At 42.1% G+C, this 12,057-nt stretch overlaps 1 protein-coding gene across 1 annotated transcript in view; it reads left to right on the plus strand.

Moving 5' to 3' along the window:
- Positions 1-753: 753 nt before the first annotated feature.
- Positions 754-12,057, plus strand: part of AMFR (autocrine motility factor receptor) — a 39,106-nt gene continuing 27,802 nt past the window's right edge. Inside the window, exons 1-2 of the mRNA XM_045533695.1 lie at positions 754-1,208; positions 10,534-10,626. Of these exons, the coding sequence (XP_045389651.1) occupies positions 954-1,208; positions 10,534-10,626 (348 nt within the window). The 5' untranslated portion in view covers positions 754-953. The remainder of the gene's footprint in view (positions 1,209-10,533; positions 10,627-12,057) is intronic.

Consider the following 12,057-nt stretch of genomic DNA (forward strand, 5'->3'; position numbering starts at 1 on the left):
TATCCACTCATCACTTGATGGACATTAGGATTGTTTCCACTTTTTGGTTGTTACCAATAATGCTATCAACATTTTCATACAAGCTTTGTGTGGAGGTATGTTTTCGTTTCCCTTGGGCATATAACTAGGAGTGGAATTGCTAGGTCAAGTGGTCATTCTTGTTCTAACTTTGAGGAACTATTTTCCAAAGTAGCTGCACCATTTGACCCTCACACTTGCAGTGTGCAAGGGAACACATTTTTATTTCCTGCTAAATCAGGTTCTTTTTTTAGATTCTGCTGGAGGCTACTAATAAACAGAAACTTAAGACTGTTGATTAATATTATTTTGGGGTCAAGGCCTCTATTATTCCCTAAGCACTATGTCCCCTTTCGAACGGCCCGTAGAAGTTCGCAGGGGTCCCCTGCTTTGCGAGGGGAGGGGAGTGTGTTGGAGGAACTGAGGGGGCAAGTGGCGGGAGGCCTGTGTGCCGGGCGCCCGAGGCCCCGCCGGCCCGTCAGCGCCAGTAGGCCTGGGTCACGCCTGCGCGCCGGCCGGATCGGGCGCCCTCCGCGTCGGCTGGCCCGGTCGAGGCGCGGTGTCAGCGGAAGATAATGCTGGCCGCTGGCCCCCAGGGCCTGAGGCCCGGGCCTACGCCCGCGAGGCGACGGCGCGACCGCTGGGGGCGGGGGACGAAGGCCGCGCCCCCGCGCCCGTCCCGCCCGCGTCCCGCTGAGGGCGGCGGCCTGCCCCGAGCCCGCCGAGGCTCTTCCGCGCCGGCAGGGGCAGCAGCGGGAGCGGCGCGGGGCGGAGCGGCGCGAGCAGCCAGGAGCGGCCCGGCCCGGCCCGGCGCGGTAGCGGCGGCGGCGGCGGCGGCGGCGACGCTAGAGCCCGTGGGCGCCGTTCGCGAGGCCGCCGCAGGGGCCTGGCCGCAGCGCGGGGAGGCCTGGGGTCTGGAGGCCGCCGCTACCGCCATGCCGCTGCTCTTCCTCGAGCGCTTCCCCTGGCCCAGCCTCCGCACTTACACGGGCCTCAGCGGCCTGGCCCTGCTGGGCACCATCGTCAGCGCCTACCGCGCCCTCAGCCTGCCCGAGGCCGCGCCAGGCGAGCCGGAGCCGCTAACGGCCTCGCTGCAGTCGGAGCCGCCCGCGCCCGCCCAGCCGAGCGCCGGGGGACCCCGGGCCCGCGACGTGGCCCAGTACCTGCTCTCGGACAGCCTCTTCGTGTGGGTGAGCGAGGCCGCCGCGGGCCGCGGAGCGGGCGGGGGCGGGGGGCGCCTTGTCGCCCATTATCCGGGGGGGGGCGTGGCTGGGGCGAGGGGCCCCCTGCCCCCGGGACCCCCGAGCGTGAGCTGCTGGGGGGCGCGGTCCCGCCTGAGAGAGCGCCGCGCCGGGAGCCGGGTGAGGTGTTGGGGTCCCCGCCGGTGGGGTTGCGCGGGGGCCCCGAGGGGCAGGGCCGAGTGGGGGGCGGGAGGACGGCGCTCGGGTCGGGGGTTGCGCTGGGGAGCGGGAGGCGGACGGAGTAGAAGTCAAAGCCGGGGAGCCGAGGCGGGACTTCTGAGGGACCCTCGGGAGGGAACTGGAAGACCTCAGAGGGCAGGTTCAAGGGGAGCTGGGGATCCGGGAGCGCGTTACCCCGCGTGCTTGACGAAGTGGAGGGAAGTTGAAATGCTCTTCCGACTTAGTCAAGCGTGGGAATGTTGTTAGCGGGTTTCCGATGAAAAGGAGAGGGCCGAGAGAGGAGAACCGGGGGGAATTTCAACATTTGGGTGTGTGAGGACGTTCCCGTTGGGAGAGAGGCCGTGTTCTTCAACTTTTTTTTTTTTTGCCATTTATTAATAGTATTTTGATTGTCTTCTTTGGGCGCTATTTAATGAAACAAACACCAAACAAACCGTGCTTCCTTTCCTGCTGCTTTTACATGATGATTCAAGACGGTTTCCTTTGATGTCTGAAGGCAGCAAAACATTCAGAGTCAAGAGGCAGCCCATCATTTTAACTCAATATTTCTCCTTTTAGTGATCCATTTTATTTTTATCTTTATTTTATTTATTTATTTTTGAGACAGAGTCTCACTCTGTTGCCCGGGCTAGAGTGCCGTGGCGTCAGCCTAGCTCACAGCAACCTCAAACTCCTAGGCTCAGGCGATCCTCCTGCCTCAGCCTCCCCGAGTAGCTGGGACTACAGGCATGAGACACCATGCCCAGCTAATTTTTCTGTATATCTTTTTAGTTGTCCATATAATTTCTTTCTATTTTTTAGTAGAGACAGGGTCTCGCTGTTGCTCAGGCTGGTCTCGAACTCCTGACCTTGAGGAATCCTCCTGCCTCGACCTCCCAGAGTGCTGGGATTACAGGCGTGAGCCACAGCACCCGTCCTAGTGATCCATTTTAAAACAAGTTTTCAGGGTTGTCTGCCCCTTCAAGATAAGCAGCATTTACAAGGCATAAGTGCTGGTTTCATTTATTCGAACAAATAATTTCAGTCTGGACAGATCAACAGTATTTTGGCTAAAGAATTTTGCATTCACCTTGGCCTTGAATACCTCTTACATACACCCCACAGTGATGAGAAAAGTTACTCCAGCATTTAAAGTCTGTCTCTTGGATTTACCGTGGCTTCTTGGATCTTGTCTCCTGCAAGTTCTCATGTGGGGCTGAAAGTAGGCTGTAAATGACTGAGAGATTAATATTCAAAGTTTGTGGAATGATATGCAACTCATTTGTTATAATTAATCCCACTGGGCTTCATCAGGAAGCAGTGGGATTTGTGAACTCTGGAGGCTGTGGATTAAGTCCCCTGGTCCATCTGATGAAGGGTTCAGTAGAAGACAGTGAGCTGTGAAGTTCCTGTTTCTCTACTATGTAAAGCCGAACCTTACACTATCAAAGAAGGCAGAAGAGAAAGTAACCACATCTCTTGTTTAATTTCAAATCTATTTTTGCATTTGAGTTAGCAGGTAAACAAAGTGATGTGAAGGGTGCTTTTGCCAAATTTTAACTTTATAACGCAGTCTTTGGTATATTTGTTTCAACTCTAAGATATAAATAAGTCTGAGAAGTAACCATTATTGTATTTATAGAACAACTGATATTGCTTAATGACTTTTCCCCCTAGGAGTTTCTTCTTATGAAACTCATGTTCAAATTCCCAAGTTGATACCTCTTCATAAAACATTGCATAAAGCCTGTTGATTTTTCTGTGAAAATTATTATTTTTAAGAAAATTTCCATTTCTTCCCAGCTTTTTCATTAAAGGTGGTGTCTCATGCAAGTTTATCATTTCTTCCTCTTGATGATACTTTCTGAGTTGATTCTTGTACTGTTTTTCTTCTGTCTTTCCTCTGGGATTGTCACATGTTCATTTTGGCCTTCCTTGGTTTCTCAGACCCTCTGTGAGTGCACTGTAAGTTTTCCTTATCACCCATTATATATTTTCTGCTTTAGCAGCTGTGTAGAAGTCATAATCTCAAAGGCCTTCCTCAGTGGCCTGGCAGATAAAATTGTTGAGTGAATACTGTATGTAGTGGTGGGGCCTTTGTCTAATGGATCCTCCTTGCACCCTCCCCAAATGCCATTGAATTCAGATTCATTTTTTTTAAAAACACTGCCAGCCAAGGCCAAGCAAGACAAAATAAAAACTGATCCTTCTGCCAGTTTGCAAATCCTGCTAGCTATTATCTAGCATGTTGAAATCTCTAAAAGTTATCTTTATAGAGCACAATTTAGAATAATATAGTTCTTATAGCATCTCAGGAGGGTTTTTGATTAACAAACTCAATTTAAAACCTTTCAAAGGCATTATTTTGGGCACTCTGGAAGGTGTACTTGGGAACACTTTCCCCCTACCTTCAATAATATGGAAAAATTGAATAAGTCATAATAAATATATAAACAAAATACAGTGGAGTTTGGAGGCAGGAGAAAGGAATTGTGCCTAGGGGAGGACTCATGGAAAGTGGTGGTTGAACTTAGTCTTGGAAGATGGGAAGGGTATTTTAGGTAGAGAAATGAGCGTGTGAAGCTCAGTGTGGCCTGGGGAGGGCAGTGCTGGGCATATTCCGAGTGGTCCATAAACTGGGCTGTTAAATTAAAAATCCGTTGGATCTTCTGATTTAAGAGGGAGGTTGAGAGAGTGAAGAGACCTAGGGGTACAGGAGCAGGTGTGATAGGAAGGAAGGAGTAAGCAAGCCCTTTGAAGGTTTATTTCTCAGTGTGGCCCTCTGGCAACTGGGTTTGTTGCCATCTGGGGTAGTTGTAAAATGTAGTTTCCTGGGCTCTACCTGGAGATGCATTGCAGGGAAAAGGGTGGAACCTTGGAATCTTCATTTTAATGAATTCCCTCAGTGCTTTTAGGCACACTAGTAGTTGAGACACTGACCTAGGAAGATGATGGAGTACGGGGTGAAGGTTGTGTAACCTTGACCTTGCTTGTTTTTTTTTTTTTGGAGATAGAGGCTTACTCTGTTGCCTGGGCTAGAGTGCTGTGGTGTCAGCCTAGCTCACATCAACCTCAAAGTCCTGGGCTTAAGCTATCCTCCTTCCTCAGCCTCCCGAGTAGCTGGGACTACAGGCATGTGCCACCATGCCTGGCTAATTTTTTCTGTATATTTTTAGTTGTCCAGCTAATTTCTTTCTATTTTTAGTAGAGACAAGGTCTCGCTGTTGCTCAGGCTGGTCTCGAACTCCTGAGCTCAAGCGATCCTCCCACCTCGGCTTCCCAGAGTGCTAGGATTACAGGCATGAGCCACCACACCCGGCTGACCTTGCCTGTGGACATTATTTTGTGGACTGTGGGAAGCTATTGATGGGGTTTAGGTAGAGGTGGGGCACAGAGAAGTGCCCTCCGGCTGTCAAAATGAGATGATTTTTTTCAGAAGACAGTCTATGGAAGCAGTGGGGAAGATAGATTTATATATCACCTAAAAAGAGAGAGAGAAAAATGATTTATGTAGAGTGGGAAGAGGACAGGTGATTACCTAAAACCACCTCCTCCCAAGGAGGCCTCTCCAGGTGGCATGATATTGAGAACAGGTTTGGGGGAGGCTGTAGGGGTTTAATACTAATAAATACGCAGATTTGACCTGATCACTTGTTTCCCTATATGTCTTTTAGAACTCCCATTGTAAAGTTTTATTCCAGATAAGTTTTTGTTATTCATTTCTAGGCTTATGTTATATTGTTCAGATGTCACTTCCATTGAACCATCTCTTAGTCCATTCCAGTATTGTTTCAGATTGTTCAGGTGTTTTGGCCTTTCTCCTTCTTTATTCTTGTTCATTATTTTCGTTACTTTCCCTTTTCTGTTTTTTTACAGATTCACTTCTGAAATTGTAAGAGCAAGACGTGTAGATGGAGAATTAGAAATATAAAACACATGTTAAGGTTCTCAATTACATGCAGATAATATAGTATTTATTTATTTATTTTTAGGATTTTCTTATTAAATAATTCTCCAAACAAATAATTTAAATAGAAGTCTGGAGGGGGGAAAATCACTAAAAACAAAAATGGATAAAAGTGAATTGACTATTTAGAGCACATTGGCAAATTGCTCAGCCTATTTTTGTGCAGTCTTAACAGCTAAGAATGGTTTTTACATTTTTAAAGGGTTGTAAAAAAATTAATAAGGCAGAATACAGAGCCTAAAATATTTACTGAGAGCCTTTTAAAGAAAAAGTTGCCAACTCCTGTTTTAAAGAACCTATTTTCACATAGTTATAAAACTTCAGAGCTGGAAGTGACTTACTAGCTCTGAGTCTTTATGAATTGAATACTCCAAAGAATATGAAAAAAAAATGTTTGCTCCAGAAATGTTAGTGCAGCAAAAGGAAAAAAAGACTAAACTCATAAATAATTGGATATGAGCCTAGATAAATTAAAAATAAAGGGAACACCTTCTGGGTAAGGAGGAAAAGAACTGCTATTTGGTTACTTCCTCGGCGTGCTTTGCATACATGCTGGGATTTATCTCCCTAATATTGTGAAAAGAGGAACACAGTAATTATTGATGTGATAAGGAGGAGTATGCATCTTAGTATTTTATATTTGTCTCTGTGAGCCTGCAGAGAGGTAACAACATGTGCATTGTCCTTACAAGGAGGAAACCACCAAATGGTGGTGGTGGGGGGGGAGGTAGTCTTGGTGTTAGGTAGGAGTCTAAGAAATACCCAAATTGATCATGTCTTTGAGTCAGTCCCTGGTAGTTTTAATACCATGTCATCACGAACTCATAAATAATACCCCATTGGTGGCCAGCTTTAACGGGATCAAAAATACCTCCATGCTTACATAGTGATAAATGTAGCCATACGATTTTGTTAGTCACTTTCCTACCTTTTCCTCCCAGGCAGGCCTAAACTGTTTCATAATTTACTTTCTGTTTTCTCAAGTAGAAAAGTAGAACCATTCTGGGAGGGAAATTTTCTTGCAGGGCCTTAGAGTAAAGGGAATTAACTTTAAGCTTGATTAAGTAGGGGTTGCTTGGGTCACTGCTGTCTGACCTATTATAGACTGTTCAGGAACAAGCAAAACTTGTTTTTGTTTTGTGTAGATTAATTAAAAAAAGGCATTTGCTAGGTTTAGAAAAAAAATTAAAGTTTTGATAGCTGTATAGCTGTGAGAAACTGTTCTGGAGTATTTTAATGTGGTAATACTACGTGTTTTAATAAGCTTAACTTGTGACTTTGGCCACCCAGCATTTGGTTTGTTACTCATCAGTTTGCCATCATATGGTGAGAAAAATAATGTGGACTTTCAGAACTGGTCAGATTAGTAGATTCTAAACTTTAAAAAAATTAATTAAAAACATAGACAACATATGCTCATGGTACAAATAAACAGTACAGAAGTGATATGCAATGAAAAAGAAATCTCCTGTCACGTGCTTCCCTCTGCTAGAAATGGCCATTACTAGTTTCTTATAATTAGTGCTGGTGATAAGTGGGAGACTAAGAAATACCCAAATTGATCAAGTCCTTGACACACTTCATATCTACATATTATACAAACTTGTATGTGTACATATTCTTTCTTTCTTACAGAGTGTAGCATAGCATAGTAATCACATTTCTGCATTGTGCTTTTTTTTCAGTGAATAAATTATACAGAAGTTTCTGTATAATGCTAGTAAATATAAAGCTACCAAATTGGTTTTACTGGCTTCATTTATATTCCGCTGAATGGATGTTTTACAGTTTATTCAGCTGAGTCTCCCTGATGGACTTTTGTTTTCTGTTTTTCTGCTGTTATAAACAATGCTTTAAGTTTGGATTTTGCCTGCAAGGAAAAATTAGTTAGCTCTGTAGAGCAGATAAAATGAAGTTAGTGCTTTGGGATTTGCTTTTAGATGAGGAATGGTACAATTACGTTTCTTTCAGACAGGTTAAGTATCCCTTATCCGAAATGCTTGGGACCAGAAGTGTTTCAGATTTTAGATTTTTTTCAGATTTTGGAATGTTTGCATATACATAATGAAAAATCTTGGGGATGGGACCCAAGTCTAAGCATGAAACTCATTTATGTTTCATTTACACCTTACACACATAGCCTGAAGGTAATTTTATTTTTCTCTTGAGAACACTAGATAAACTCTGTGTTGTGCACCTGTGTTTTGACTGTGACCTGTCACATGAGATCAGGTGTGGGATTTCCCACTTGTGGTGTCATATTGGTGTTCGAAAAGTTTCAGATTTTGGAGCGTTTCAGATTTTTGGATTAGGGAGGCTCAACCTGTATTTGCAGTTTTTCAAGCCTTTGTCCAGTAAGATTGAGAAGATATCGTATGCTTATTGCAATGACACAGTATTTGTGGAATGAAGACATTTTTCTATAAATAGACTTAGACTAAATAGTTAATAATCATAAAGGTGTTTTAAAAATATTTTGTTCATAATCTTAAAATAATTTTTAGTTGCTTCCCATCCTTTGTAGTGTTGGCTTTCATATAAAATTCACAAAAGGTTATTTCTTTCTTTTTACAGAAATTGCCTTTCTAGTATCAGTATACTTTCTCAAGTCTTTTTTTCCTTCTTAGCCATGCCAAATTTCAAATCTTCTATTTGAATTAAAATAGAAAGTGGTTATCTATGGGTGATGGGATTATGAGAAACTTTCACTTTTTTTTGGTATATCAAAGATACAAATGTTTTTTGCCTTCTTTTTGAACTTAAAGGCTTTATAAAAAAAAGTTTAACTGAGAAATAGTAATTAATACTTTACTTTTTGTTTTATAACCCAAGATGCACAAGAATGCTATCTTGGGTAAAGAAATGATTAAAAGACCCTAAATTTGATTTCTTCTTCTTTACTCTGATAGTAGCCTGCTTGGTCTCTTGTGGGATCACTTACCGTGTTCTGTGTCTTATGGATTCTAAAGGCTCTTTGACTTTAAGGTTCAGATTCCCCTCACTTTTCTGATCTCCCACATGCCTTGAGCAAGTGCTAAATTTGTTGCATTTATTTTTAAAATTCATATGCCTACATGCAAAAACAGGAAGAATTCTGTTTAAAAAATTGTATTATAATTAAGCTGGGGGATATTGGGGGGATGTGGCTTGGGGGGTTGTGGTTTTGTCTTAGTTCTCTTCATTAAAATGGCTGAGATTGGTTTAGATCACAACAAAGGTGAGCCTTTTTTTATCTCTTCCATCTCCTGAAAAATTAGCATTGCAAATTATCTGGACCAGTTTGAATAGGTCTGTCACACAAGGAATCACAAATTAGGAAGTCACAAATTAGGATGTTTTAGGTAACTGGTTTTTTTTTTCCCCCTAGTTATTTGAAGGATTTAAGTACCAAAATTTTACTTTTTAAACAGAACCATTTTTGTTTCAGTATTTTAAAAATATATCACATAAGTTCCTTGCCCCGTTAGGCAGGCAGAATAGGACTTAATTTAGTCATTTGTAATGAATCGGGGCTTCCATTATGTGTTCTACTGAAGGGGTGGATGGTATGAGATACTAAGGGAAACCTGAAGAGATCTTAGGGAGCTTGCCTGCTTCAATTACTGTCTTCTTTCACCTTTCTTTCTTTTAAATTGTCATTTGCTCCTAAAAGTAGAGGGAAGAATGATTTGGAAAGAAGAATATGGTCACTTTCCTGTAAACTTAATGAATCAAAGGTTGAAGGAGTCTTTACATTGAGCTGGTGTTTCCTTTCCATTTGATCTCAACAAAAGTCATTTCTACTGTCTTTATCAAGGCCCTTTTGGCTTTTTTGGTTCATTTAGAGTTTTAAAAATCATTTCAGCATCAGTTATGTCTGGGATCCCCACACCTCAAAACCCCCCCCACACACACACACAGCAGGAGGTGAGTGGTGTGTGAGGGAGCAAAGCTTCATCTCTATTTACAGCTGCTCCCATCGCTGGCATCCTTGCATAAGCTCCGCCTCCTGTCAGATCAGCAGTGACCCTAGATTCCCATAGGAGCACGAACCCTACTGTAAACTGCGCATGCGAGGGATCTGGGTTGCACGATCTTTATGGGGATCTGATGCCTGATGATCTGAGGTGGAGCTGAGGCGGTGATACTAGCGCCGAGGAGCGGCTGCAAATACAGATTATCATTCTCAGAGAGACTTGACTGTACAATAAATGTAATGTGCTTGAATCATCATGTAACCATCCTTCCCCCACCCCTGTCCATGGAAAAATTGTCTTCCATGAAACTGGTCCGTGGTGCCAGAAAGGTTGGGGACCGCTGAGTTACATGATATGCTGCACTGACCTCTTATTCAGGAACAGCCCACTCTTCCATTTGTAAGCATTAAGATTTGTTGTTTAGGTATAAGGATATCCATTCCTTAATTGTTTAAAAAAAAATTTCCTCACAGACTGTTGAAGAAGGCCTTGGTTTTACGTGGTATCTTTCATTTCTCAGCCCCTCCTACCAGTTTTCTTTTCCATCTTTTTGTTTTCCCAGTTCCGGCCCTCCCCCTCCTCCCGCCCCCATAATGCCTCAGAACCTTTACTTTGAAGCCTACACCAAGCATGGAGAGCATTTACTTTTTGGTTGGCATATTGTCCCATTGCAATACCTGTTAAAATATACCTATTTTTTGGTTATCAGTTCTTCATGGTCTTGTGACCTTTTTGTAACCATCAAGCCCTTTACCCCATGACCTCCTATTTGTTTGGCAGGGCAGGATACTTGGGTGCTGGATTTTACTGTTCCTGATAACTTCATTTTCTAGAACAGTTCTTCAAGGCTATCAAAATCTTAATGTAGGAAATGATGTGCTGGGGAAGTATTTGCAGTTTACAAGGTTCCTACAGTTTTGTACATATAGTACAAAGTTTACATGCAGTTCAGTTAAGCCTGAAAGGTAAGGTGGTCTGCTAGAGGGTGGATATTGGGACCAGGAACTGGGAATTAACTAATGCCTCTCTTTGCCACTCCTCATCCTTATTCCCACTGCCCATAAAATTGTGCCCACATTTGGAAAGGCTCAATCATTGTAAATGATGGCTGAATTCCTAATATGAAATGTTTAGAGCTGCTTTCATTTTTCAACAGGAGAAAATAAACTTTCTTTCTTTGATTTGTGTACAGGTTCTAGTAAACACTGCTTGCTGTGTTTTGATGTTGGTGGCTAAGCTTATCCAGTGTATTGTGTTTGGCCCTCTTCGAGTGAGCGAGAGACAGGTAAGTCTAGATAGAAAGGATGGATTCTTGTGACCAGGTATATATTTTTGTAATTTGTATTTGGTATGATTTCAAACTTATGAAAAAGTTCCATGAATATTGCAACAAACTCCTGTATATCCCTTATCTCGATTCACCAGTTGTTATAATATTTTGTTCCATTTGCTTTAATATTGATTTTTTTGTTTATAAATACATTTTTTTTCTGATCCATTTGAGAATAAGTTGTGGACATCATACTCCTTTACACCTAAATACTTCAGTATGTATTTTCTAAGAGTGAGGACATTTTCTTATATAACCACCATGCAATGCTTAATTTAGCAACGATACTTTGTCTAGTCCACAGTCTGTATTCAGTGGAGCCAAGTTGTCCCAGTATTGTTCTTTGTGGCTATTTTTCCCATGACTTTTATGAGTGTAGTTTTTAAAGAAGCATAGATTTTTAGTTTGATCATAAATAATACTCTTTAGAATATGGGTTCTTTTCCAAAGGAATTTACTGAGAGATTTTTCTCTGTGGAAAAGTAAATTAAGATTCATTGTTCTACAAACATGAAATTAGGTGACTTGTTCTTGTTTTAGGTTAGATTGTCAGGCATTTGTACATAACTCTCACAATGTATGTGTGGGCAGAGATGCTTTCAGTAAAGAATTGTGCCACAAGCACACTGTACAGATTGGCAGTTCCCCAAGGATTTTAGTGGGTAGAGTGTAGAATGGTATGTTATGAAGTAAGAATTTAGAACTGGCCTTCAAAACAACAACTTAAGAGCAAAAGCATATTTTACTCTCTCTTATCCCAGTGATAAGATCCAGGAACCAACTACATTAAAAGTATAACAGTGGCTTCACAGAATGTTCAAAGTGTAGTGTTCTAGTCTCTTCTTACCTACCCTTTTCAGCCCAAATCTCCTTTTATAAAATCAGGTGAGGTCCCAGGTTAGACCTGAAATGTGGTTACTCTGTGGTTGAGCCCTTTAATGCTTTAAGAAAGTAGTACTATTTTGTTTTCCGAGAGATTTTTCCTTAGTGAGTATTTAGCACTTTCTCCAAAATACCAACTCCAGAAGTTTCCTAGATAGATTCAGTAGAACATAGAAGTTTTTTTTATAGTTACAAAAGCTCCTTTTGATACTTGTTTCTGCTTCAAATTTTTCTTCAAATTTTGTTTTCTTCTTCAAGTTTTTGATTTGTAAAACAGTAATCAGTCAGGCCAGGCAGGCCTGGTGGCTTGATCTGGCACTGGTGGGCCTTATATATTGATACCTTTTACTTCTAGCTATCAGGTCAAAATTTATAGAAAACATAACCTTGGAGTATTTCAGATATTTTTACTTTATCTAGAGGTAATTATAATGAGTGTATTTGTTATACTCATTATACTTTCTATATGTTCTACTTTCAGTTTTACCAGTGTAGGTCACATCT

Source organism: Lemur catta, chromosome 20 (assembly GCF_020740605.2).
Source record: "Lemur catta isolate mLemCat1 chromosome 20, mLemCat1.pri, whole genome shotgun sequence".
NCBI classification, from domain to species: Eukaryota; Metazoa; Chordata; class Mammalia; order Primates; family Lemuridae; genus Lemur; species Lemur catta.